Source organism: Ambystoma mexicanum, chromosome 3p (assembly GCF_040938575.1).
Source record: "Ambystoma mexicanum isolate Mex_15411 chromosome 3p, UKY_AmexF1_1, whole genome shotgun sequence".
Taxonomy (NCBI): Eukaryota; Metazoa; Chordata; class Amphibia; order Caudata; family Ambystomatidae; genus Ambystoma; species Ambystoma mexicanum.
The window spans coordinates 708,838,816-708,862,317 of NC_090925.1; the positions used below are offsets into that span (position 1 = coordinate 708,838,816).

General features: G+C 47.7%; 1 protein-coding gene across 2 annotated transcripts in view; it reads left to right on the forward strand.

Moving 5' to 3' along the window:
* The window catches only part of B4GALT7 (beta-1,4-galactosyltransferase 7), a 253,740-nt gene that overhangs the window by 174,262 nt on the left and 55,976 nt on the right, over positions 1–23,502 (forward strand). For both annotated transcript variants that reach the window (XM_069651543.1, XM_069651544.1), the window contains exon 3: positions 21,599–21,824. In XM_069651543.1, coding sequence (XP_069507644.1) covers positions 21,599–21,824 — 226 coding nt within the window. The remainder of the gene's footprint in view (positions 1–21,598; positions 21,825–23,502) is intronic.

The following is a 23,502-nucleotide window of genomic DNA, read 5'->3' on the forward strand; positions in this document are numbered from 1 at the left end:
GCAAATTTCACCTGCGTTCACCGCTCAGTCCCATATGAAGGTACTGCAACAAGAGGTTACACTCATGTTAGCGAAGGGCGTGATAGAATTAGTTCCAACATCACAGAGAGGACAAGGAGTCTACTCAAGATACTTCGTCGTAAAAAAGCCGAACGGCAAATGGCGTCCCATTCTAGACTTACGCGATCTCAACAAGTCCTTAAAGAGCCTAAAATTCAAGATGCTCACTCTGCAGGAAGTGATCCGCGCAGTTCAAAAGGGAGATTTCCTGGCGTCCCTGGATTTACAGGACGTGTATTTCCATATTCCAATGTGTCGGAAACACAGGAAATTCCTACGTTTTGTAATAGGGCGAACTCACTACCAATTCACGGTTCTTCCTTTCGGGCTCAAGACCTCCCCCAGAACGTTCACAAAATGCCTGGCTCCAGTGGCTGCCTGGCTAAGGAAGCAAAGCCACCATGTATAACCATACCTCGACGACTGGCTGGTAAGGGGATCCTCCCCCGCGTCGACCAACACAAGTCTGCAAGCCACCATGCAGCTTCTACAACGACTAGGATTCGCCATAAACTTCGAGAAATCCTCTCTGCGGCCATCGAGAACGCTGGTATTCTTGGGGGCACAGTTCGAGACTCAGTTAGGGCTGGTGAAACCTTCCCTCGACAGGACCTCAAGACTCATTCAACAAGCGGCCCGGCTACGGCGAAACACCAGGATCTCGATGAGAAAGTATGTTTCGGTCCTAGGGGCCATGGCATCCTGCATCCATCTGGTGAGAAACTGTTGACTATTCATGAGGCCAGTCCAAGAATTGCTCGCGGACCGATGGACATAGGCTCAGGGATCGTAGTCGGACAGGATAACCGTCGACGACGACAAGCTACGTCGGACCCTCCAGTGGTGGCAGAGTTCCCACAATCTGAACAACGGTGTGCCCCTACAGGAGCCGGAGTTTCAGAGCACCATAGTTACGGATGCGTCCCTAACCGGATGGGGAGCGCACATGGGTGCTCTCCAAACGCAAGGTCGCTGGTCTCCAACGGAGTCACTCCTACACATAAACGTACTGGAACTCAGAGCGGTACGATGGGCTTTGAAGGCGTTCCTACCACACATCTAGAGTTTGCGAGTGCGAATACTGACCGACAATACAACAGCCATGTTTTATCTGAGGAAACAAGGAGGGGCACGATCGAGGACTCTTTCCATAGAAGCCCAGAAAACATGGCATTGGGCATCGAAACACGAAATTTCCCTCGTGGCTCATCACCTTCCAGGAGTGAGGAACGGCCAAGCCGACTCCCTCAGCAGAAGCATGGCCCAGATACACGAGTGGGAAGTGGACACGGGTCACTTGAGGAAAGTGTTTGAGAAATGGGGTCACCCCCCTCTGGACGCCTTCGCGACCAAAGACAACAAGAAATCCCAGCAATTTGCAAGCAGATGGCCCCAAGAGGGTTCGGTGGGGGAGGCGTTCTCCTTCCCATGGACGGACATGTTCCTCTATACTTTCCCCCCGTTTCCCCTCATACGGAAAACAATACAGTGGATACGCAGATACAATTGCCGGGTGATTCTAGTGACACCATACTGGCCGAGGCAACCGTGGTTCTCAGACCTCCTCCATCTATCGCTGGAACATCCCATAGCGTTTCCGAAAGTCCCGTACCTTCTATCCTGGGACAGAGGCACGGTGTGGCATCACGACCCGGACAGTCTCAACCTTACGTCCTGGCTCCTGACTTCTCGGAGTTGGGCGCCTTAGACATTTCAGAGGATTGCCAAAATATTCTACAGGCGGCTAGAGCCCCTTCTACTAACAAATCTTACTCCTATAAGTGGCGGAGATTCTGTGAATGGTGTAGAGGACAACAGGGCCTACAACCATTGTTGGTGACGCCGGAACAAGTTCTACCTTACCTGCTCCTCTTAGCAGAAAAGGGATTGTCCCCCTCGTCGATAAAGGTACACCTGGCAGCCATCTCGAGGTTCACAAGGAAGAGGCAGTCGTCTCCCCTATTCAATGACAGACTGGTAAAACACTTCATGCGGGGTTTATTTCGAGCCTTTCCCCCGGTGAAACGTTTTCCCCCGACGTGGAGCCTCAACACAGTGTTGGCAGGCTTGATGAAACCGCCTTTCGAGCCTATGGCCACGTCCGACATAAAATTCATTTCGTGGAAGTTGGCATTCCTGATAGCTATCACATCAGCCAGACGTATCTCGGAACTACAAGCGCTGGTCGTGGACCCGCCCTACCTAAGATTCTTTAAGGACAAGGTAGTCCTGGCAACTAACCCTATGTTCGTCCCGAAGGTTCCGACGGTATACCACAAACACTCATCCATGGTTCTGCCTACTTTCTTCGCCACTCCATCATCGGCAGCATAAAAAACTCTTCATACCCTGGACGTTAAGAGGGCTCTGAAATTCTACCTACATCGTACACAAGACATCAGGGCTACTCGGCAACTGTTTGTCGCATATGGTCCGTCGACGAGAGGAAAAGCAATCTCTAAACAGGGACTGGCTAGATGGGTCTCGTCGACGATTGCTTTTTGTCACTCTAAGGCCGGAAGGCCACTGCAAGGACATCCTAGAGCTCATTCTACAAGGTCGATGTCCTCCTCAACAGCGTTATGGGCGGGGATTCCGCTGATGGACATATGCCAAGCTGCGGCATGGTCAGTGCCCCACACGTTTACCCGCCACTACTGCCTTGCCAGGCAGCATGCAGACCAGGTGCAGATGGGAAGAGCTGTCCTGCGCCATCTGTTTCAGTAAGGTAAGCTCTTCCCTGTGGAGATTCTGTTGCCTACCCTCTTAAGGGCGATATACTTTATGTGGGCAATGTTATATGACTTAACTTATCCCTACGGTAGATATGCATTGTGTAGTAGGGTGAGAATATATATTGTTACATTACATTCTCACCGCCGTCTCAAGCGTTACTGCTATACAATCTATTCTAAGCATGTGAATCCATGAAAGATCCAATGCTGGAGAAGAGAATAGTTTCTTACCTGTAACTCCATTTCTCCAGCATTGGTATCTTTCATGGATTCACATGCGCCCGCCAACCTCCCCGTATGTAATGTATGTGATAAATTTAACCCTTCCTACTTTGGAGGGGCCGAAATCTGAAGGGGAGCCGCGGGGGCGGGCCTCTTATACTAGCAAGGCCTGCGGAGCATGCGTAGGCGGGTCCTAGAAGGACGTAGATAGGACACAAAAGTGTCGAAAGTTTTTCCTTTGAAAAAGGCTATATATGTGTACCGAGGGGTCCCAGTCTGACGACGGGGAATATTCTAAGCATGTGAATCCATGAAAGATACCAATGCTGGAGAAATGGAGTTACAGGTAAGAAACTATTCCCTTCCCTCTGAGGGGCTAATTCTGAGGGTGACAGAAGGTTCTGGGACTAAATCTGGGGAAACATAGATGTAAGGGGCCAAGTTGTCCAGCTTTTTCAAGGCGCTTGTCGGCAAACCTTTCAAGCACCTGTGCTGAGGTTCCCAAGACCTAGCCACTGATGACATTGCCGGTCTTCTTCCCTCATAGCCACACCAAGCAACCTTGCAAGATGGTGAACAACTTGGCTAAGGCTCTGGAAATGGCAGCCAGTGGGGCTTCTGTGATGCAGAAATGTCCATGGCTTTCAGATCTCTTGTTTGTGCAGGAACAGGCACTGGCAAGGGAGAAGCCTCCTGTGACTCATCAGGGATTTGGTGCCTTTGTTCCCAGTGTGCACCCCCCTGCCTGGGCTTTCTCCACCAGCTCCACCTCCTTCTCCCCCATATCGCCACTGGTGGACGCCCACGTGTGGCGAATCCTGTTAATTTGGACCCACATAGAGGAAACTGAGGAGGAACTTCCTTTATAAGCAGTGAGGGCAGCCCATGAATGGGTTTCCAGACTGCTGAAATTCTACGCCTAGGTGCCTGAGGTCATCTTGCAGAGCCAGGGGTTCTGGTGGCAGCATTGACATCACAAAGTTCAGAAACGTCAGGGGTTCATTGCACAGAAAGATATCCTGGTGGAGGGCTTTAATATTTGGGTGAAGCTCCACTCTGGATGGGTGATGAATGGGAGGGTGAATACCTCAGCAGCTACTCTCCTGTGAGCAAAAGGGAGTCGACCACTATTGCTTCACGTCATTGGGTGCAACGTATACCTGAAGTCTTTCTTGCAGCTTTTGACAGGCCAATTCTGAGAAGCCACTCCCGGCAGACGATCAGGAGGCGTTCAGCAGTGGTCTTGCTAAAATGAAGCAGGTCTGTTGGGATATTTTCCAGGCACCAAAAGATCATATCCATACATTGGCGAGTGGGCATAGTTGACTTTGGGGCGTCAAGCAACTTTAAAGCTTTACAGATAATTGGCCTACCAGCCACTTTTAATCTTTATAAATTGACAAATGCTCCCAACAAGAAAAAAATGGGGAACATAATTACTGCCAAGAAAAACTAGAAAATGGCAACCTTAGAAGCCCCTGCTTTGTTTTCACCCACACAACTCTGTGTATATGTTGGGATATGCTGTGTGCAAAGAACTATGGATTACAAAAAAAGATCTGCTTCAGAGTTAAAATTATATTATTATTTGCTTGAAAAATACCCGCATAGGAATGGTAGTTACCTTTTTACTTGCTAAAAAAAAATCATTTTCCTCCCAAATTAATAAAATGGGGAGTAAAATACTCCGATTTCAAAATCTTATCGGGAGAACTCGCCTCAAGCCTGCATGAGGGCTACCAAATTAAATTCCAATGTGCAGGATAATATTCTGAATCTTCCCTTTTGAGGCTGTAGACCTTTTATCACTCCTCCACGGGTAAGAAGTTAATGAAAAAAAGACCAGCACTCAGACTGCAAAGTCATTAGCAGTCGTGGCAAAAAAGCTTTTTTCCTCTTCTCGTATGGTTTCTGATTCACTCGCTCCTGCAGAAGCTTCAAAGGATATCTGAGAGACTGGCAAGGCAGGCTGCCCATTCCCCATCCCAAACAGAGAAAGAAGCAGCAGCGACCCACCCCCAGAGGTTTTTCAGTGACCTCTCCACCTACCTCTTCTGACACCCAGCAGAAACAATAACTAGCTGGTTTGCTGTTATTTGTTTCTGTTGGTGGCGGCCAGAGGCTGAGGATCTCCTGCCATGTGGTGGAATGGAGGACAATATCTTCGGACCTTTGGGCACAGACGGTGATCTATTGGGGTTTTTGATTTTGACCTTCCTCTGCTGCTGAAGCTAAAGGGAGGGCTCAAGTTTCAGAAGCTGCTGCCCAGGATGGGGCAGAATATTTTTCAGGCTCGAATGCCCAAGAACAACCAGTCTGGCCTGCGTATCATTCTGGACCAGTCCTCCTTAAATACTTTCCTTCCATTGCAAAAATTCAAGATCACACCGGCGCAGATTGTCTGCTCTCCGTCAGGAGGATTGGCTCTGTGCGGTGGATCGGAAGGAAGCGTTATTTATTCATTCTCCCCCCTAGTATCTGGTTCTCCCCTTTCATCTGAACGCAGCTCACAAAGACTTTACAAAGATGTCTGTGGTGGTAGCCTTCCTCAGGCGGCACGTTTCGCAAATATGGATTACTGGCTGGTCCGAACTTCTGACCAGCTGGAAGCTGACAGGTCACTTCAGGTTCTGCTGAAACGTCTCTTCTAACTTTGCTTTGCAATGAATACAGAAAACATTGACGCCTCCCCAGAGGCTGACCTTCATAGGTTTCGACAGGGACACTCTGGGGCCAAGGTTTTGCCAGCGCAGCATAGGGTGATGATTTGATTAAAATGTGCAATTTCCTTCTAAATGACTGTCTGGTGGTTTCAGAGGGTCTTGAGCATTTATCATGTTGCATACTCTGTGCTGCATGCTAATTTCAATATGAGGACGACACAGCTTTCTGGCCTTGGTCTGGAGTCTGTTTTACCACCCCTTGGCTACTGTCTTGCCGATTCTTTCCTGAGAGCAGATCTCCTTTGGTGTAGCGACTCGGCCATCATTTTGAAGAGGGTGCAGTTCGTGGTCCCTCTCCCCTCGGTTACCATTGTTACCGACTCCTCTGTTCTGGCCTGGGATTACTATGCTAGACGACTTGTAGTTTCACAATTTGTGGGGACACTAGGACGGATTCCTCAATCAGTGTGTTGGGAGCTGTAAAGCGATCTGCAATGCCTTCCTCCCGGTTAACAGGCCTTTCTATGCAGGATCTGGTGGACCATACCAATGCCATGTTTTACCCGAGCTAGCGGGAAGGCAGAGACACAAGGTCCCCCCAGCTATCTAGGCTCGCAAGGGAATTTTGGGAGTGGGCCATATCATAGGGCATTTGGGTTCAGGCGCTACATCTGCCTGTAGAATCCAATAAGGAAGAGGTTGCACTCTGCAAGTTTGCAGTGAGGCCCCCGCGTGTGGGTAGCGCCATCATTCAATGGTACAGGAATCTGTTTGAAAGGTGGGGGTAACCACTGGCTGGTGTTTGGCCCTTCCTGTGAATGCCAAGTGTGCTTCATGACTCGTGTAAGTGTGTAGAAGTAGGGCCCGGACATAATGGTGGCATATTTTTGGGTACATAATTTTATTAATCAAGAAAGGGTTGGAAAAAGGCCTCTCTATGCCTAAAGCTAAGACTGGTTTCCCTGCTTCAAAGAAGACGAATGAAATCAGGATGTCCTAAACCAAAAAGTCTGTCACTGTCTTGTCTCAAAAGCCTACCTCTGTCCCTAACACTAACAACTTAAACCAACTGTGCAAATGATCTCTTCCCAAAGTAAGGTGTTCTCGTTGGTTCCAACAAACAGAAAAGTTCCCAATCTCTCTAGCAATCAAATGTGATGAAATAAAACAATGTTCTCAAGAATAGGAATCCAAGGCTATTGTTGTGTTCCTTTACCCTAGACCACTTTTAGTTTTATTCCTTTGGGCTTCTGAGCCCCATAATCTTTTAGGTAAATGTCACTCAGCAATTCACAAGGATACACTTCTTGGATTCACGGTTCCTGAATCCCAGCAATTTGGCGCATTTCCCTCCCAAGCATGAGATTATGTCCTTTTCACTTCTAGGGTCCCTGACCCTCTTGTTCTGAACTTCTTTTGCCGGTGACGGTTCCAGACTCGCAAGTATCTGAAGGGCTTAGTTTACTCTCTTGCCAAGCTGTTGTCCTCTCATGGACTGTCTTTTTCTTACCTGGTCCACACCCTCTTGTTCCTTAACTTGCTCTCAATGTTTATGTGGGTGCGTTTCCAGACTTGCAAGGATCTGAATGGCTTGATTTACTCTCCTGGCAAGCTGTTGTCCTTTCATGGGCGGTCTCTTTTTCTCTTACAGGGTCCAAGACCCTCTTGTTCCTTGTTACTTCAGGTCTTGGCCTTTCATGTGGGTCCCAGACTCGCACTTTTTTTTTGTATCCGTTTGGTTCACCATCCTGCCAAACATACGACTCCTTTCTTGGTTATTTTTGGGGTCCCAGACTGTCTTATACTTTGACTTTGTGATCCTGTGACTCACACATCAAGGTCCCTTCAGGGTCACTGACTCTTATTCCTGGGGGTCCCAGACCCACTATGGTTTTGCTTACGTATGTCCCAGACTCTCTGTCCCTTGATGGTCCCAGACCCCCTCTTCATCCCCTTGCATCCCCAGACCTCTAGCGCCTCTTGGGAAACCCACATACCTGTTAGCGTCTGTGTTGTAGGTACCAGCGTTTCCCGTACAGCTGTTGTTCGTCGAGGCTCTGGTAGCGTTCGGGTAAGCGGCGGGTTCTGCAGCGGCTCTGCAAACCTCTGACTCGTCCCAGCTGCTCATCCTTCCTTGCAGGTGCTTCTCTGGGGCCTGAGGTGCCCAGAAGTTTGTCACAGATGCAGAGTGAGGGGTTCTTCGAGCTTGCACCAGGTTTGTGTTCTCCTTTTTCTCTGTTCACGATTTCCCATTTGGCTCCTGTCTGCTTGCCCAATGCATGGCTCCAGCAGTTCCTCCTAGGGAGGATCGTTCTCTTTTAACATCCCAGCTGAGCTCAATTTGAACTCCTGCGCTGTTTTGTTGCTTTCGTTTGGCCCAATGACATCTCGTGAGAAGCTAGACTGCTCACACTGATCCTTCAACGTGATCCTCAGACTCCCAGTCATCATCTTCTCAGTATTTTCAATCTGGATGTAAAATACTTGGTTGGTATTTCAGTGCCGTCAGGTATATCATTTTGACTAATTTGGCAACAATATATATCTTACTCTGACTAGAGGGGGAGAAGGAGGACTTGGTAATGGAGAAGGGGTTTGTGGCACTGAAGCTGGGGCATACCGCGTCTCCTGGGAATAGTCGTCCCCAATCCCATAGTGGGCTTCCTTCCACATGTGATCCTCCCTCGGTGCACCATCCCTATGAGGATTTTTTGTACTGTGGACGCACCGCCCTTGCTGCATGGGAATGGTCTCCCCCTAGCAGAAAAGGGACTGCATCCTCCGATTCGTCACACTGGGCAGACATCAGATGTCTGTGGGAGATGACCGTTCTCTGTGCATCTTTCTGCCCTTTCATCTTATTCACAGGGCGTTCCAGAAGTTCATTTTCCAAATATCAAATAGCCTGATCCAAGTGAATTCCATGGTAAACTGCCAGATTCTTGGACCTGAAGAGTTGGTAGGGATCCCACCCACACCACCTCATGTCCTCCTTTCTCTTAAGGTAAACCTTCTACTTTGGGGAGAAGAGAGGTTGGTGGGTGGGGCAAGGGTGTGATGGTTATGATTTGCCATTGCACCCCCGAAGCTCTTTGGTTGTCAGCCTGGTTCCTGAGCGCCTGACTTTCAGCCGTTGGGGCTTATCCAAAGACAACCTCGGTGTAGTCAGGGCTGCCCATATGGTACTGGGATGCATTAGAATCGTAAATGATTCTGTTTTTGTCACTGTTGCTTTGACAGGCTCATCAGTCCCTGGACCTGTGACTTGCCGTCGGTCCTTAGTTTGTCTGACTTGGCCAAATCTGTAATTTATTGCTGCACCTATCCTTCAGCTGTGCTTACCTACAGGAATGCTGATGGGGCCTCTTCCTCGTCCAATGTGGTTGTGAAGCAGTACTCCAAGGGGCTCAGGCAGCTGTTCCCGCTCTTCCAGGGGCACTCATTCAGCCTTTGACCTCACTGTTGACCTCACACCAGTTGCTCACAATATTTCTGAGCCCTAGGCAACAACCTACGCTTTGTGTCCTGTAAAATGCCTTTGTTGCTGTTACTTTGGGTCACAGTGTCACTGGGCTTCAAGCAAAGTTAGCCTCTGGAGCATTAACTACCTTTCATAGACATGAGGTGGTGCTTTGTACTCCCCATTTCTTTATACTCAAGATTGCGCTCAATTTTCATATCCATTATAGTGCTCTCTTCAGATTGCACCATTTGGACCTCTGTGGGGCACTTATATTTTACATGGTTAAGACCTGTGAGTTTAGGTCCTTGGAAATGCTTTGTCCTTTACATGAGACTTCCATGCAGTCAGCTGGCTTCTGCTTACATTAGGGAAGGATCCAAGTGTCAAAAGTTGAAACTTCCTAAAGGCCTCCACATTCATGTGGTGTGGAAAAGGGTGGCATCTGTTGCTTTCCAAAGGTGCGTCTCTTTGGAAATCAAGATCTTCGGCAGATGCCATGTTTGGGCCATCAGTACTGCAGAACTGCTTTTCTTCTTTGTAATCTCCCACACATGGCTTTACAAATTCTTTAAAACCCCACTAGACCTGTTCACATTCTTGACCTAAGAGAAATGCACTCCTGCCAGGGTGACCAGTGAAAACATATTTACCAGTGCTTTCTGTGAAATGGTGCCTATCACCTTAAGAACGTTTATTTGGTGTATTGCTGCAACCCAAAGGCCAGCCAGACACCATGAAACCTTTATTTGGCATTTACTGCAAAGTTTGTTTGCATAAATGTCAATTTTCAAGCACCCCTTCACTTGCCAGCAAGTCCGAATACCATAGAAATGGTACTCTCTCTTCATAAAATCTTCACACCAATGCGAGTTGGCTAGTAGATTTTGCAGGGCCTATAGACGTACGAAGGAAGTGAAAAGAAGCTGGATTACTGTACTTATAGTCCATACTCCACCTTCCATCATACACCCTTCCACGCTAAATAAACCTCAGTCATTCATTGCGTAGGCGATTGAAAAAGAGTGGAGGTAGAGGTGGGGCAGTGCCTGGAGAGGGGGTGCAACGTGCACACGCGGCTATTGCTAATCAATTAAAATTGAAGGATTATTCTTTTGCTGAAAGATGAACTCAGTTCTTGCTTAAGGGACAGGACCAAAGTATGGACGAAGAGTAATTATAGTCACTATGGTGTATAACCATTTACTATATCCCTGAAGAGTGCACCTGGCAATACATCCCTAAAGAGTGGGCTGGGCAGTCTATCCACGTAGATTGATCTGGTTACTATATACCGGGGAGCAGAAAGAATGGAGCAAGACAGTAGATCTCTGGACAAATTACAAGTAGCCAAGTGGGCACTATTATAACAGAGAATGTGGCTGTGGCAATGCAGCTTGCTTGGAGTTATATCCCTGAGACTGTGGCAAGAAACGATAGCCAGAAAGCAGCCAGTACCCCTAATAGTTTGAATAACATTGATATACTAACGTTTACGCCACACTGACAACTTTGGCTTAGACAGTTTAAAAAAAAAGCAACATTCTTTTTAGTTGTAGATAGTTCCACCTTCCCCACACTCCCCTACCAATAGCTCTTTACGGCAAGCCCCAGCCTAACGAGAATAAGTGTTGAAACCATATTTTTGTTTCATGTGTTCTGTTGGCACATATGATCATAGGTGAGAATTAGGACTCGGACATCGGGGTATGTTTTAAGAGTTTAATTTTCTCTCTGTCAAACCCACTCTTTCCCCAACTCTACAGCTCAAGTCCTAGTCTGTAACAACAGAAAGCTATAAAGGGTGTTCGTCAGGTGGTCAAGATGTCTCAAATTAAATTAAGTCCTCTGTCCGCAATCCTACTCCCGCCTAATCACTTTCCCTATCACCTTAACAGAAACAAACAAAATAACAGAACAAAGATTTTAGGAAACTACCCAGGCAAAGGTATGGCTGCTGGCTTCTGGCCCCAAACCTGCCCTTTATCTTAGAACCTCGCCTATGTTTATAGTTAATGATGCAGTTCTTGGCGGCTGGAATGTTATACATGTGCGCTGCAGCCCAGGCCTTTTTGTGTCTCGCCCCACTCTGGATTTCTTTGTCTTTCTCCCCTCAGGAAGATTTTCCGTTTTTTTGCTGCCCCCTCTAGGATACTTTAAGTTCCCACACTGATGATGCTCGCCTTCTCACTCCGCACTCTGGGGTTCCTTCAGTTTCTTCACCACTCTTGGACTTTCCTCTTTCTCACTCCCCAGTCGAGGTTTTCTTTTTTCTCCTCACTCCAGGCTTTTCTTCCATCTTCCCCTTGTCTGGGGTGTTCCTCTTTCTCACTCCCAACTCTGGGGTTTGTGTGTTTCTTGCTTCACAATCTGGGCTCTCCCTTCCTCTGAAGCTTCCTTCTCACCCCCCCTCCTGTTCTTTCTTCGGTCTTCCAAATCTGTGTTTTCTTCTGTCTCGCCCCTTGTTAGGCTGTTCCTTTCTCAATTCTTCCCCCCACCCCGGCATTATGCCCCACTGTGCGGTTAGTCTTTTTCACTTCCCTACCATGGGGTTGTGCCAGCCTCTTCCCGTTCTGGGAGGTTGTCGGCCTCTCCTTGCACTGTGGCTCTTCATTGCCCCTTCTGCCCGCCTCCCTCGCCAGTGGAGCCACTTTGTACCTGATTGCTGTAGGCGGCTGTCCTCTCTTCGCGAAGCTATGTATGCGACTCATCAACTGGACTCTGCGTCAGTGTTGGAGTTTGCTGCTTGCTTGGTGCGGGGTCGGTTAGGTGGATTCTCTGCAGTCTTTTGGTTTGGCTCATCAAGGTGCTTTGCCTCCCGTCTTGCCACTTCCCCGGGCTGCTCCAGTCGTTCGTCGGTTGTGCATTGCTCCACTTTCCCAAAGCATGTCGCAGAGCTGCACACCGAGACCGTGTTCTCGCTCACTTGCCGACCACACCTACTGTGGTCTCCTCAAGGCAGTTAAACTCTGTGGGACATCTTGTCTATTTCTCTCCTGATTCGTTCCTCCCTGGATGCTTCTCCAGGGGGCTGGTACACTAGTCTCTCGCTGCCTTCCATGGAGATGGGACAACGGCAGGGTCAGAAGCCGAGTCAGCCATGATTAAAGAGTATTTGGGGGGGGGTGGTCATACCACTTAGCCCCTGTATAACCCATCAAGATGATGGTGTCTGGGAGGGTGCTGACTTATACCCCACTTTGGGGTTTTCCTGTCTCCTAAAAGGGAAGCTCCTCCAGAGGGATCCTGCTTGCCATTTCCCCGAGGGGGGTGTTAAGTGTAGTGGGCTCACCTCCCTCGTCCCAAAGGTGGGGAAGAGGGGAGATGCATCTGAGCAAATTACAAGAACTAGAGCCAATTACAATGGTCAAACCTTATCGAGGCACCTTGGAGAACTGGCCAATGAAAGTATGACAACTAAAAATTGTTGAATCTGAGAAGCATACAGACAGGTGGTACATAACACCCGTCTCCTTGGGGCCTGGATGTAGTACCCAGCCCCCTTCTCATGACTCAAGCAGTCTTGGAGCCCATGCCACTCCGTCAAGGATATAGTGCCCAGTTTACTATGCCCTTGGATTATAGCACTCTGCTTTAGCCAGCACCAGATACTCACCCTCTTGTTGGGTCAACCTCCCAGACCAGGTGTGGTGTCACATGTCTCGCTGACCTTCCTGGCTCATTGGCCAGTATTCCTGTATTGCCAATTCTCTCGGGCCTCTCTGGCCTCTCAGCTCCCTCAAGCTCTGCAGCATTCACAACTTGTCCAACTCTCACACCTCTTTCAGCACTCACAAGTATCTCAGCTTGCCCATCTCTTTCTCCTCCCTCTGGTTTGCCAAGTCTTTTACCTCTGCACCCACCATCTTTTTCAGCTCTCCCTTGTCTCTGGACCCTTGCAACTTGGTCAGTTCTCTGGAATCTTCAGCCCAGCCCTATCAACCGCCAGCTCTTTTATGTTTCTCAGCACTTATGCACTTTGAGCTCACTAGGACCTCTCAGGCTGGTCTCCTACTCCACTCTGATTGTTTGTGATCGTTCTCACAGTTCCTTGTTTATGACACTCTGGGTCTGGTTTCCTCCATTCTTTTCTACATCTCTGAGCAGTCCCTTCTCCAACAAGGAGATCTGCCCTCTTGAGATGCCTTTTTCTCTGGTTTGGGGCTAAATTACATAACTTTGCTCTGCCACCAGCTCCACGCACACCTCCAAACCTTCAAATGGCCAAGCGTCCCTCTTTAAGGCAGGCAGCAGTCCTAACTGATGCTCAGCACCACAGTGCTTCCTCACTTTTGGGATCCAACCACACCTCCAGGTAGCTTGACCAAATGATGCTTCCAGGCGAGACTCCGACTTGAGCTTGTCACTGAGGGGCGGAGCCAGCTGTGGCACAAGGAGAGGCCCACACAGAGTGGAGATGCCTCTGACCCAACATGGTAGAGTGCAGAGTCGGAGAGGCAAAGGCAGCTCAAGGCATGCCTCTGATGGATGCCTGACAATGTGAAGTATGTGGTGGGCCCAGTGCCTGCAAATCGCTGCCGAAACCAGAAATCAAAAGACAAGCAAATCCTCTAGTCTCAAAGAGAGAGCCTAAGGGCAAAGAGACGCTGAAAGGAATGGAAGAGAAAACCTGCTTGTATCCAGCCTGGAAAGTCTGCAAGCCATGGGGAACGCCACCGCTATCCAAGAGACGCCATCGACTTCACTGGAACAAACCCAATGGAACAGAAGGTATCTGGGTTGGCCAGGGCAAGGAGAGGAAGAAAGGGGCGCGCCAAAGAGTTGCCATAAGCCCCTACGAGGGTCAGAGGTACCCGTAAAGAGAGAAGGAACAGAGTTGTTAGGGAAGCCCAAGAAACCAGAGGATTGTAATCCACCAGACGGCTCAGAGAAACTCCTAAGAGATGAGAGCAAAATAATGAGAGGGGTTAAAAATAACCTACAGAGATGACACTGGGGACAAAGGAACCCAAGAGGGCTAGAGAGGCCCAATAAAACACAGTGAAGAACAAATACCAGCAGAGCGCAGAGACTCCCAAGGCCTGAAGTGAGTGGTGAAAGGTCACTACAAGTTGTGGAGAGGGATCAGGGAGCTACCCCTCCACCTAAAGAAATTGAGACCTTTTGCTTTTCAGGGACCTAAGACTTTCTTTTTGAAATGTAAGGAAACTTTGTAACTTTGAGAGACTGCCAAGTGGTAGGTCCAGTTTAGCAGATAGGTTTGGACTGAGGACTATTTTTTTTGTTTTGACGGCGAGCACCGTAGGTCTAGTTTTGATAAGAACAACTCCCTTTTAGCAATAAGGATAGAAAGTATTTTCTTTTTAAGTTAAATAAAGCATCTTGACATGTCCTCTGGTCCGAGTCCTCCTTCTCACTTGCCACAACAGCCAAATATTGACACTTGAAATAGGACCTTGATGTGTGATGGATCATGGGTACTGTACACGTAACTGGGATAGTATTATGAGAATGCCCCGTCGATGTCCTGTTTTTGAAATTGAAGGAAATCATGTGAATCTAAGCAGATACAAGCATCAGAAAGACCATTAGAGGTATGTAATGTCATTTCCTTCATGAATACAGAAACTTAAATATATTTACACAAATATTGGGTAACCAGATTTCATGGTCTTATAATTCCTTTTGATGAGCCGGTTGTCAGAGAAACTAGTGTATAGAAATGAAATGAAAATGGATATAATATTCAGGAACTAAAGGATACAAGGACACGATACTGAGAAGAATTAAATTAAGTAAAATCACTATTTGGGAGTTCAACAACTCCTTTCGAAGTAATCTTTTTTCCTGAAATAAAACACTTTAAATGATCTTCAAGCAAAAGATTGTTTACTTTTTTTCTTTTAATTTTGATGTTTTGCAAGTTTGAATGTGAAACCCATAGGAAACAAACATGCTGCTATAGACCACGGCATAGGTTGTCAATAGCACTTTCATCTGACTTAGTCCTTTTTTTTCCGTTGTAAAATTCATCAGTTTCCTCCTCAGATACTCAGTGACTTGTTTTGTGGCTCACTGTTTACAAATCTTTGGCCAGTGTGATGAATCTAGCAATATCATCACTCCCTCTCCTGGGAAACTCTCTTCCTGTATGGCCAGGGAAGGGCAGCCGCTACCTGATCCTGACCCTGGGGGTGGCTGCCCGAGGGAGGATCATATGGGGGTAGAGGACCCTCATGAGAGGGAGAGAAACTGGCTATCCACCTTTCTACCCCTAAGTTCAGACTGTCATGGCTTGTTGTGGTATTGAAAACAACCATCTTATACTGGCCGCAGGGTTCCTTCTGTCAAATTGTACCAAAGTACTGAGACGAGACTGGAGTAATGAAGATACTAGAACAAGGAAGCAGCCTATGCTGCATTCTAGTTGTTGACTGGAGCTACATAGTAGTGGGGCGCTTGCATACCCACCAGCTGTGTGAGAGAGAGACGCTGCAGAGAGAGGGATGCTGTAGCGAGAACCTTGCTGCAAGCAAAGCCAGTCGGAAGCTGGAAAGTCGGCAAAGTGCTGCCTGATGCTGAAGGGCGGCTGGAAATGTTGTCCAGAGTAAGCCGAGAAGCCAGAGGTATGCTGTGGTGAAGTCAAGGACAGTGCAAGGCTGTCTGGGGACACGGGAGGCGAGAAGCCGAGAAGGGGGCAGAATGCTGTTCAGAGCCGCAGGCAAGCCACAGCAACCGTGGGACAAGGTGCACAAAATGGAAAAGCAGGGCCCTTCAGGGTGAATGCCGCACACCGTGGGGAAGGCTGGAGGAGTCTGCTAAGCAGGCAGGAAGCCATATGATAAAAAGGGAAAGTAACGAAGATCGAGGGTCGCTGACCCAATTGATGAAAAGGGCCTTACAAATAGGACCTCGATGTGTCACACTAGTAAAGTGTGCAAGTCTGAAACCCATCTACGTTGTGAAAGACACTATGAAAAGTCCTGGCAGGAGAGTAACCCACTGTGCGAGTCTGGGACCCACACCCAAATATGTGTGTGGAACATTGTGAAGGTGAGTCTGGAGACCCGTACCTCAAGGGAAAAGTAACTTGTTATAAAGTCCTGGCAGGAGTGTAGACCAGGACAAAGTGAATGTAAAGCCAATATCGTGAAGTCCTGACAGGAGAGTAAACCAGGCCAAAATGAATGCAAGTTTGGAGACCCGCATCTCAATTCAGGAGTGTGAAATATAGGGGAAGGGAATCGTACCCCATCAGTGGAATAATTGTTAATTATAAACTGTGGTAAATCAAGGGATGAGGAAGAACCCTTGAGTGTGTGATGCTAGGGGAAGGGGACCATACCCCCTTGGATGGAAAGTTGCCCTTTGCCAAGGACAAGAACTGTGGTAGAGAGCTGAAAAGAAGCCGAAAACATGAGGGAAGGGAAAACCATCTCCCATTGTCTGGAGAGTTGTGAAACCTGGGGGGAACTTTAATCATTTGTTTGTGCACCTTTTGGAATGCTATCAGGTAATATCCCCATAAATAATGTCACCATACATATAGTCGCTGGGAAACGGCATAGGCGACATTATTTATGGGGGTAATTTATAGGGTAAATAGGGGCGGGGTGGCCCCCGCTCCCTTTAAATAAATATGGGGGTTGCAGGGGTGTCCCCCTTCGGTTCCATATGGTAATACCACCGCAAAAAACAGACCCATTCTTGTATGGCGACGTTTTTTGCGGGGATATTATCAGCTTGGACCCCACAGTGTTTGTAGACACCTACAACCAGGCCATGCTAAAAGCCCTAAAAACCATTGCCCCCCTCAAACTACACAAACAAAAACCACGGCTCCACTTTAATTCTTAGTTCACCCCACACTTGCGCGATTTGCGTAAAGAAAAAAGAAAAGCCGAGGCTCACTGGAAAAGCTCACCTTCTCCAGTCAACAAAAACAACCTTACAGCAGCCTCCCTTACTTACAAAGAAGCCATCCTAGCTGCAAAAAGAAGTAAACAATAATAGAATCACTCAAGCCCAATCAAATACCAAAGAACTCTTTAAGATCCTCAGGGAACTTGAGTCTCCTGTCGCCCCCATTGATACGTGCACCCCTGACACTGAATGGTGCTCCTACATTCAAAAAGCTTTGCTCGACGAAATTGCCATGCTCCAAGCCAAAATTAACTCTTAAAAAAAGCCACCTATCTGACTCTTCTGATAGCCCCCCGTCTTACAAATCCCCCCCTCCTAAACACTCCTTCAAACCCTCAGCTTCTCCCCACTTACCATCAAGGAAGTAGAAAATATAACCAAGCTTAAGCCTTCCAACTGCCAAGGTGACGCCTGCCCTGCACCTGTCATAAAGGAAGCTGCACATGATCCTGCTCCTTTCATTACTTCATTCATTAACGCTTCCTTCAAATCGGGAACTGCACCTGACAACCTTAAGGATGCCTGGGTCATCCCATTAATCAAGAAACCCAATCTTGATCCCACTAATCCCTCTAATTACAGGCCCATCACCACGGTGCCATACCTTCTCAGAATTCTGGATCGAGCGGCATATCTCCAAATCCAGGACTATCTTGAATCCAACAATCTATTAGGGCTTAGACAATCTGGCTTCCGTCCCAGACACAGTACGGAGACAGCCTTAATTGATTTGAAATCCCAAATCGAGGAGCTGAAAGACGAGGGTAAACTGGCACTCCTGCTCCTCCTTGATTTTTCAGCTGCCTTCGATTTCCTCTGCCACCACCTCAAAATTGCGGCCCATTTTTCTGACGCAGCCTCTTCATGGATCAGCTCTTTTTTGGCTCACAGAGGGTCTTCTCCCCCTTGCCGCAGCTGATCCAGCCCACGTCCCGTGCGAAGTTCCACAAGGATCTTGTGTATCTCCCACGCTTTACAATGTATTTACCAAACCACTCTTTGATATACTTGACTATCTGGGTGTCTCCTACACGAATTATGCAGATGACACCCAGATACTCATCCCTATCACTGGCGATTATGTAACAGATGCTAATGCACTCAATGTAGTTTACACTGTCATCCAGGCCTGGATGGCTCATCATGGGCTTGGCCTCAATAATCAAAAGACCGAGATAATCATCCTCGGCTCACAATACAAACTTACTAAGCTTGACCCCAAATTCAATTCCTCAACATTGATGGGAATGATATCAAAGTTTCTCACGTCACAAAAACTCTAGGAATATATCTAGACTCTACTCTGTCCCTCAATCGACAAAGTAACTCCGTTGTCTCAGCGGCATCCTACACTTGCAAATTGATTACAGCATTTCGCCCCTTTCTGACTATTGAGAACTGTCTGATTCTTGCCAGAACCCTAATCATGTCCAAAATTGATTACTGCAACGCCCTCTACTTTGGGACCAGTCAACGAAACATTGATAACCTCCAGGTCACTCAGAACAATGCCATAAGGGCAGCTCTCAACGTTCCCAAGCGGTCCCACATTTCCACTACTAGACGCAACCTGCACTGGCTACCCATCACTCAACACATCTCCCTCATAGCACTCGCTCTAACACACAAAGCCCAGAACAATGCAGCCCTGGCTTACCTATCTACGCGTTTTACACAACATACAGCAACCAGACCACTAAGATCCTCACAGGTTCACACCCTGACGATTCCTTGCTTCAAGTTACAGACAGCTGGAGTTTCGAGCTTCCCAGTCCTCGCGGCTAAGCTCTGGAACACCCTCCCTAATGCTCTTAAAAACATTCCTGCCTTCCACTCCTTCAAAGCCAAATTGTGGTTACATGAACAGGATGCCCTTGCCTCTTCACTTTAAGTGATACATCTGTCTATCCTCACCGATTGATCTTTGTACATAAACTGCCATCTTTATCTCATTTTATGCGGACGATGTACTGCTATATGTTAGGGACCCATACAATAACGTGCCCACAATGCTAGATGTCTTAGATAACTTTGCAAAGGTCTCAGGCATACAATCCAGCAGGGTAAAGTCCTGTCTCTTTTCTCTGGGGGGCCTCAAGGGTAAGGACATAGCAGAACTCCCTTCAGTGGGGATCCAGTGGGAGGTCACCTCGTTTGTATACCTTGGAATACAAATCATGCACACCCCTGCACTAAAGCATGAACGCAACACTAAGGCGGTAATCCCTGCCTTGAGAAAATCCATAAACTTCTGGGCAAAACTTCCCCTGTCCATGATGGGCAGAGCCTCAATAATTAAAATGATCATCCTCCCCAGATTCCTGTACGGGTTCCACAATGTACACTACTACATCAATGCTCCTTTATTTCGCCTGTTGGAAGGGATATTCCGAGATTTCCTATGGGGGAGGGGCAGACACAAGATAGCGCTCACCACCTTAGTCCTACCATACAGTTGGGGGGAATTCAACTCCCAAATCTTGAGAAATATTATCTGGCAGCACAACTCGGCTTTTTGACCAAGTGTTTGGCAGACGATACCACATCTGAGACGCCCCTGCTACAACCCTTGATCTCCCCGATGCACTTGAGGGAACTAATCTGGGCCCCCAGCCATCTGATGCGTAATGCCCCCTTCTTAGCTATCCTAGGGAGGAAGGTATGGCACAGAGCGAAGGCACTCGCCCACGTAAAGCACCCTTACTCCCCGGACAGACCAATGATCTCGGATCTGTGCAGATCCGACACGGATCTACAACACCTCAGACACTGGGAAAAGAAAGGGGTATATGCATGGGGGGGCTTGTATGCTTGTACTCCTTTAAGGAATTTGAGATACTACAGGAGGAAGCTGGCATCCACACAGGTCAGTTCCTATGGTACCAAAGGATACGTACTATAGCACAAAATAAGTGGACAACATGGCCAGAGGAACCAGCATCAAACCCCCTGATTACATTACTGTATAGCTTAGGAGAGGGTTGTAAACTAGTGTCCCAAATCTACGGTCATCTCAGCGACACACCTATCCCACGAAGTGCCGATCTGAAAAGTAGATGGGAAGCTGATGTGGGCAGGGAGATAACTGATGGGGAATGGGAAGGGGCTCTAGCGTACCCTAAAACAGTCTCCAGAAACCATAGATTCAGACAAATGCAACTGAACCTGCTGCATCGAACATATTTAACCCCATCCAGGATGGCGAAATGTAATAATCCACCACACTCTAACTGTACCTGGTGCGGAGCGGATGGAGCGGACCTGATTCACGTGTTCTGGTCATGCACCAAAACGCAGCCCCTTTGGACCACCATACAGCAGACAAGCGAAAAGGCAGGATCGTCTAGGTACAGGTGGACTCCGGATGAATGCCTTACCCAGGCCGGCCAAACTTAAACATCTGGCCAAATTAATGGATATAATGTGTATATTGGCAAAAAGGAAAATTGCAATTTCCTGGAAGAAACCCGCCGGACCACAACATAAAGTATGGTATAGGGAATTAGAACGGTGGGTACGCGCCGAAACAAAGGCATGGGAAAACAGTGTTACCAGATCCACGGATGCCTCGAGCATGACCTTAGAAGCTTGGAAAGAACTCACAGGATCTCTATTTCACCCCTCAGATGACAAGCCCCCATGAACATGAACGAATCTACAGAAATCGCAGAACCTCAGGAGAAACTAGCCACAACCACAAAGGGTCCTTACTGGCTCAAAGCCCCCCCCACCCCCCCGCCCCCTGCTTGTGTCCTCCCCCCACGCCCCCTACGCCGACACAGTTCTGTCATGACGGGAGAATCACTTGGAGACAGTTAAAGTTGACTTGTTAAATTGTTAATGTTATTATGAAACGCTTATCCTTTCATTACGGGCATAAAATGTGCCATGCAAATATAAAAATGATAAATGCCAATAAACAAATTTAAAAATAGACTGCCATCTTTTGTATTCTCAGTTGCCTCCCTCCTTCGTTTGCTTGGTCCTTACTTTATGTAAATAGTGTAAATTGTAAATTTGTACTGTTCATCCTTTGTTTTGTAAGTTGTAACTGCTGCTTAAACATGTAACTGCCTTCTTAAACATGCGCCCAGATGCCCGTGGGCAAAGCGCTCACTACAAATAAAATAAATACAAATACATGGAGCTGTTGGAACATTAAGGAAGACTACAGATGGCCGGTTTAAAGTTTAGCTGTAAGGGTCATGATAGGATTTTGGACACAGGATGAAGAACTGTTATTTTATTTTTTTTGTGGATATTTTGACACTGACATAATTTAGTTCATTGAGGCAGGGAAACCCCTCGGTGTCAGGGCGAGAGAGGTCTTTCTCCAACCCTTCTTTTACTTTAATAAACGTCTATAGCAATCATCACAATGCCTCTGTGTCCAAGTCTTACTCCTGATTCATTACCCCAACTTCAGTGCTCATGTTATCTTGTGCTGGTGGTCTGTTTTTCCTTGGCTTAGCGCTGTGTGCAGTGTTCTACTTTGGCTTGTGCTGCTGTTCACTGTTATTCACAATGTGCCCACTTTTCCATTGACAGTTGTTTACAGTGTGTACCCTTTGCAGATTTAACAGGGCATCATTAATAAACGTGGGCTTTCTGGAGAGTGGGAATGACACGGATTACATCGCTATGCATGATGTAGACCTCCTACCGCTGAACTCTGAGCTGGACTACAGTTTCCCAGCTAACGGGCCCTTCCATGTGGCATCCCCAGACCTTCACCCTCTCTACCACTACAAGACATATGTGGGTGGCATCCTTCTGCTGACCAAAGAGCATTACGAGCTGGTAAGACCTGAACACTATTACCTATGTTTACACATGTATCGAATTTGCTGGTCAGAAAGGTACAATATTCTTCCTTGTTTTGCTCTTTATCATTTTAACAATATGATGATGAAGATCCAATGTTGATGGTGGTAGTTTCTCAAGACAGATATGGTTCTCTAAAAGGTTTCAGTGGCAGATTGTTTCTCCACACCTGCTGTTGCTCTAATTTACTAGTTTTCTCTCACTGATCTTTCCTCCCCTGCTACATCTGTCATGATTATTTTTGAGTTGCTGCAATCCTGTCTTTTCTACTCCTGTGTTCCTGCAGTTGTGTGCCTGCTGCTCCACTGTGCTCTTCTCTATAGCTGCGTGCTTCATATTTGTGTCTTGTATTAATTTACTTTCCTGTTCCTCTGCATTTGCTCTAGTGATTTTTCACAACCGGAATCCTTCCCTTTCAACTTGAACGTTTGTTTCCTGTGACAATTCATTAGGTTGTATGACTTCTCCCTAGGGAGTGGACCTTTCTAATGAGGCGAGGCCGCAACCTGAAATTCCCCCTAGGGGTGGTTCAATGCGTGTGGACGTCATGGGGAGGCACCCCCCCCCCTCTGGGGTCAAGGATAACCACCTGGGGTGCACCCTTGGCAATCCCTTCACCCACACATTCCCTAGTCCTATACTCCACCTCTAATCCTTTCATAGAGAGCAAATATATGTACTATTGTCATAGTGATAAAACCAGCCAAGTAGGAAGGACTAGGACGCAGAAGAACATCAGTGGTATGAAGATTACACCTTCAAGTACTGCCAGGAAGTGGCTCACTGGCATGAAGGGCGCCCCGAGATCATACATTGAGGTGATGATGATGGGCAGAGGCGGGACCAGTCATACATAAAGAAAACTGAACACTGACTCAAGGTTGTCTTTGAGGAGCAAGGAACCCGGGAGATTTTAATCCCAACAGAAGCAGGCAGAGCAACAGACGCCAGCAAGATGCTGCAACAGTCAACCGGGGACCCTGCAGGAGAACACCCCTTTGCCCGACCTGGAATGAAGAGTGTGGTGTGACACTGGCCAGGTGGGCCCCAAAGAGAGACAGAGACTGCAAAGGTGGGAGAGCCGTGAGAATGCTGTGCAGCCTGCCAGGCGAAAGAGAAGGTGCTTGGAAGCAGCAGATCGGAAAACCCATCCTCTGCAGAACCAGAGGAATGCCTGACCCTGCATGAAGGAAAGGGGAGGCACGGGAGGCTTGGTGAGGACGTGAAGGAAACCGCTGATGCAGGAAGCATCGCAGAAGACGTCCTCATCCCAGTGGCTTGCATAAGACCATTGGATGCCAAAGAAGGGACTGGGACCGAAAACTAGAGACGGAAAGCATCAGAGGAAATCTTCCTTGTTGCAGTGCGAAAGAGAGAACCACTGACCATCGGGAAAGGGTCTGGGACCCCGATAAGATTTGGTACTTTGTTCAGACCAAGTTAAAGTGGCAAAGTGTGTGTGAAGTTGAAAACAATGAGAAATATATCAAGAGAAGGGAGACATTCTCTTGGTCCTGAACTGAAACTTGAGCCAAAGATGCCAGGGGAAGGGAGTCATTCCCCATGGCCTTGTGTTGAACTGTGCCATAGCATGCAAAGAGATGGGAGGCTTTCTCTTGGTTCTGAACCGAGATTAGAGATAAAGAAGGCAGAC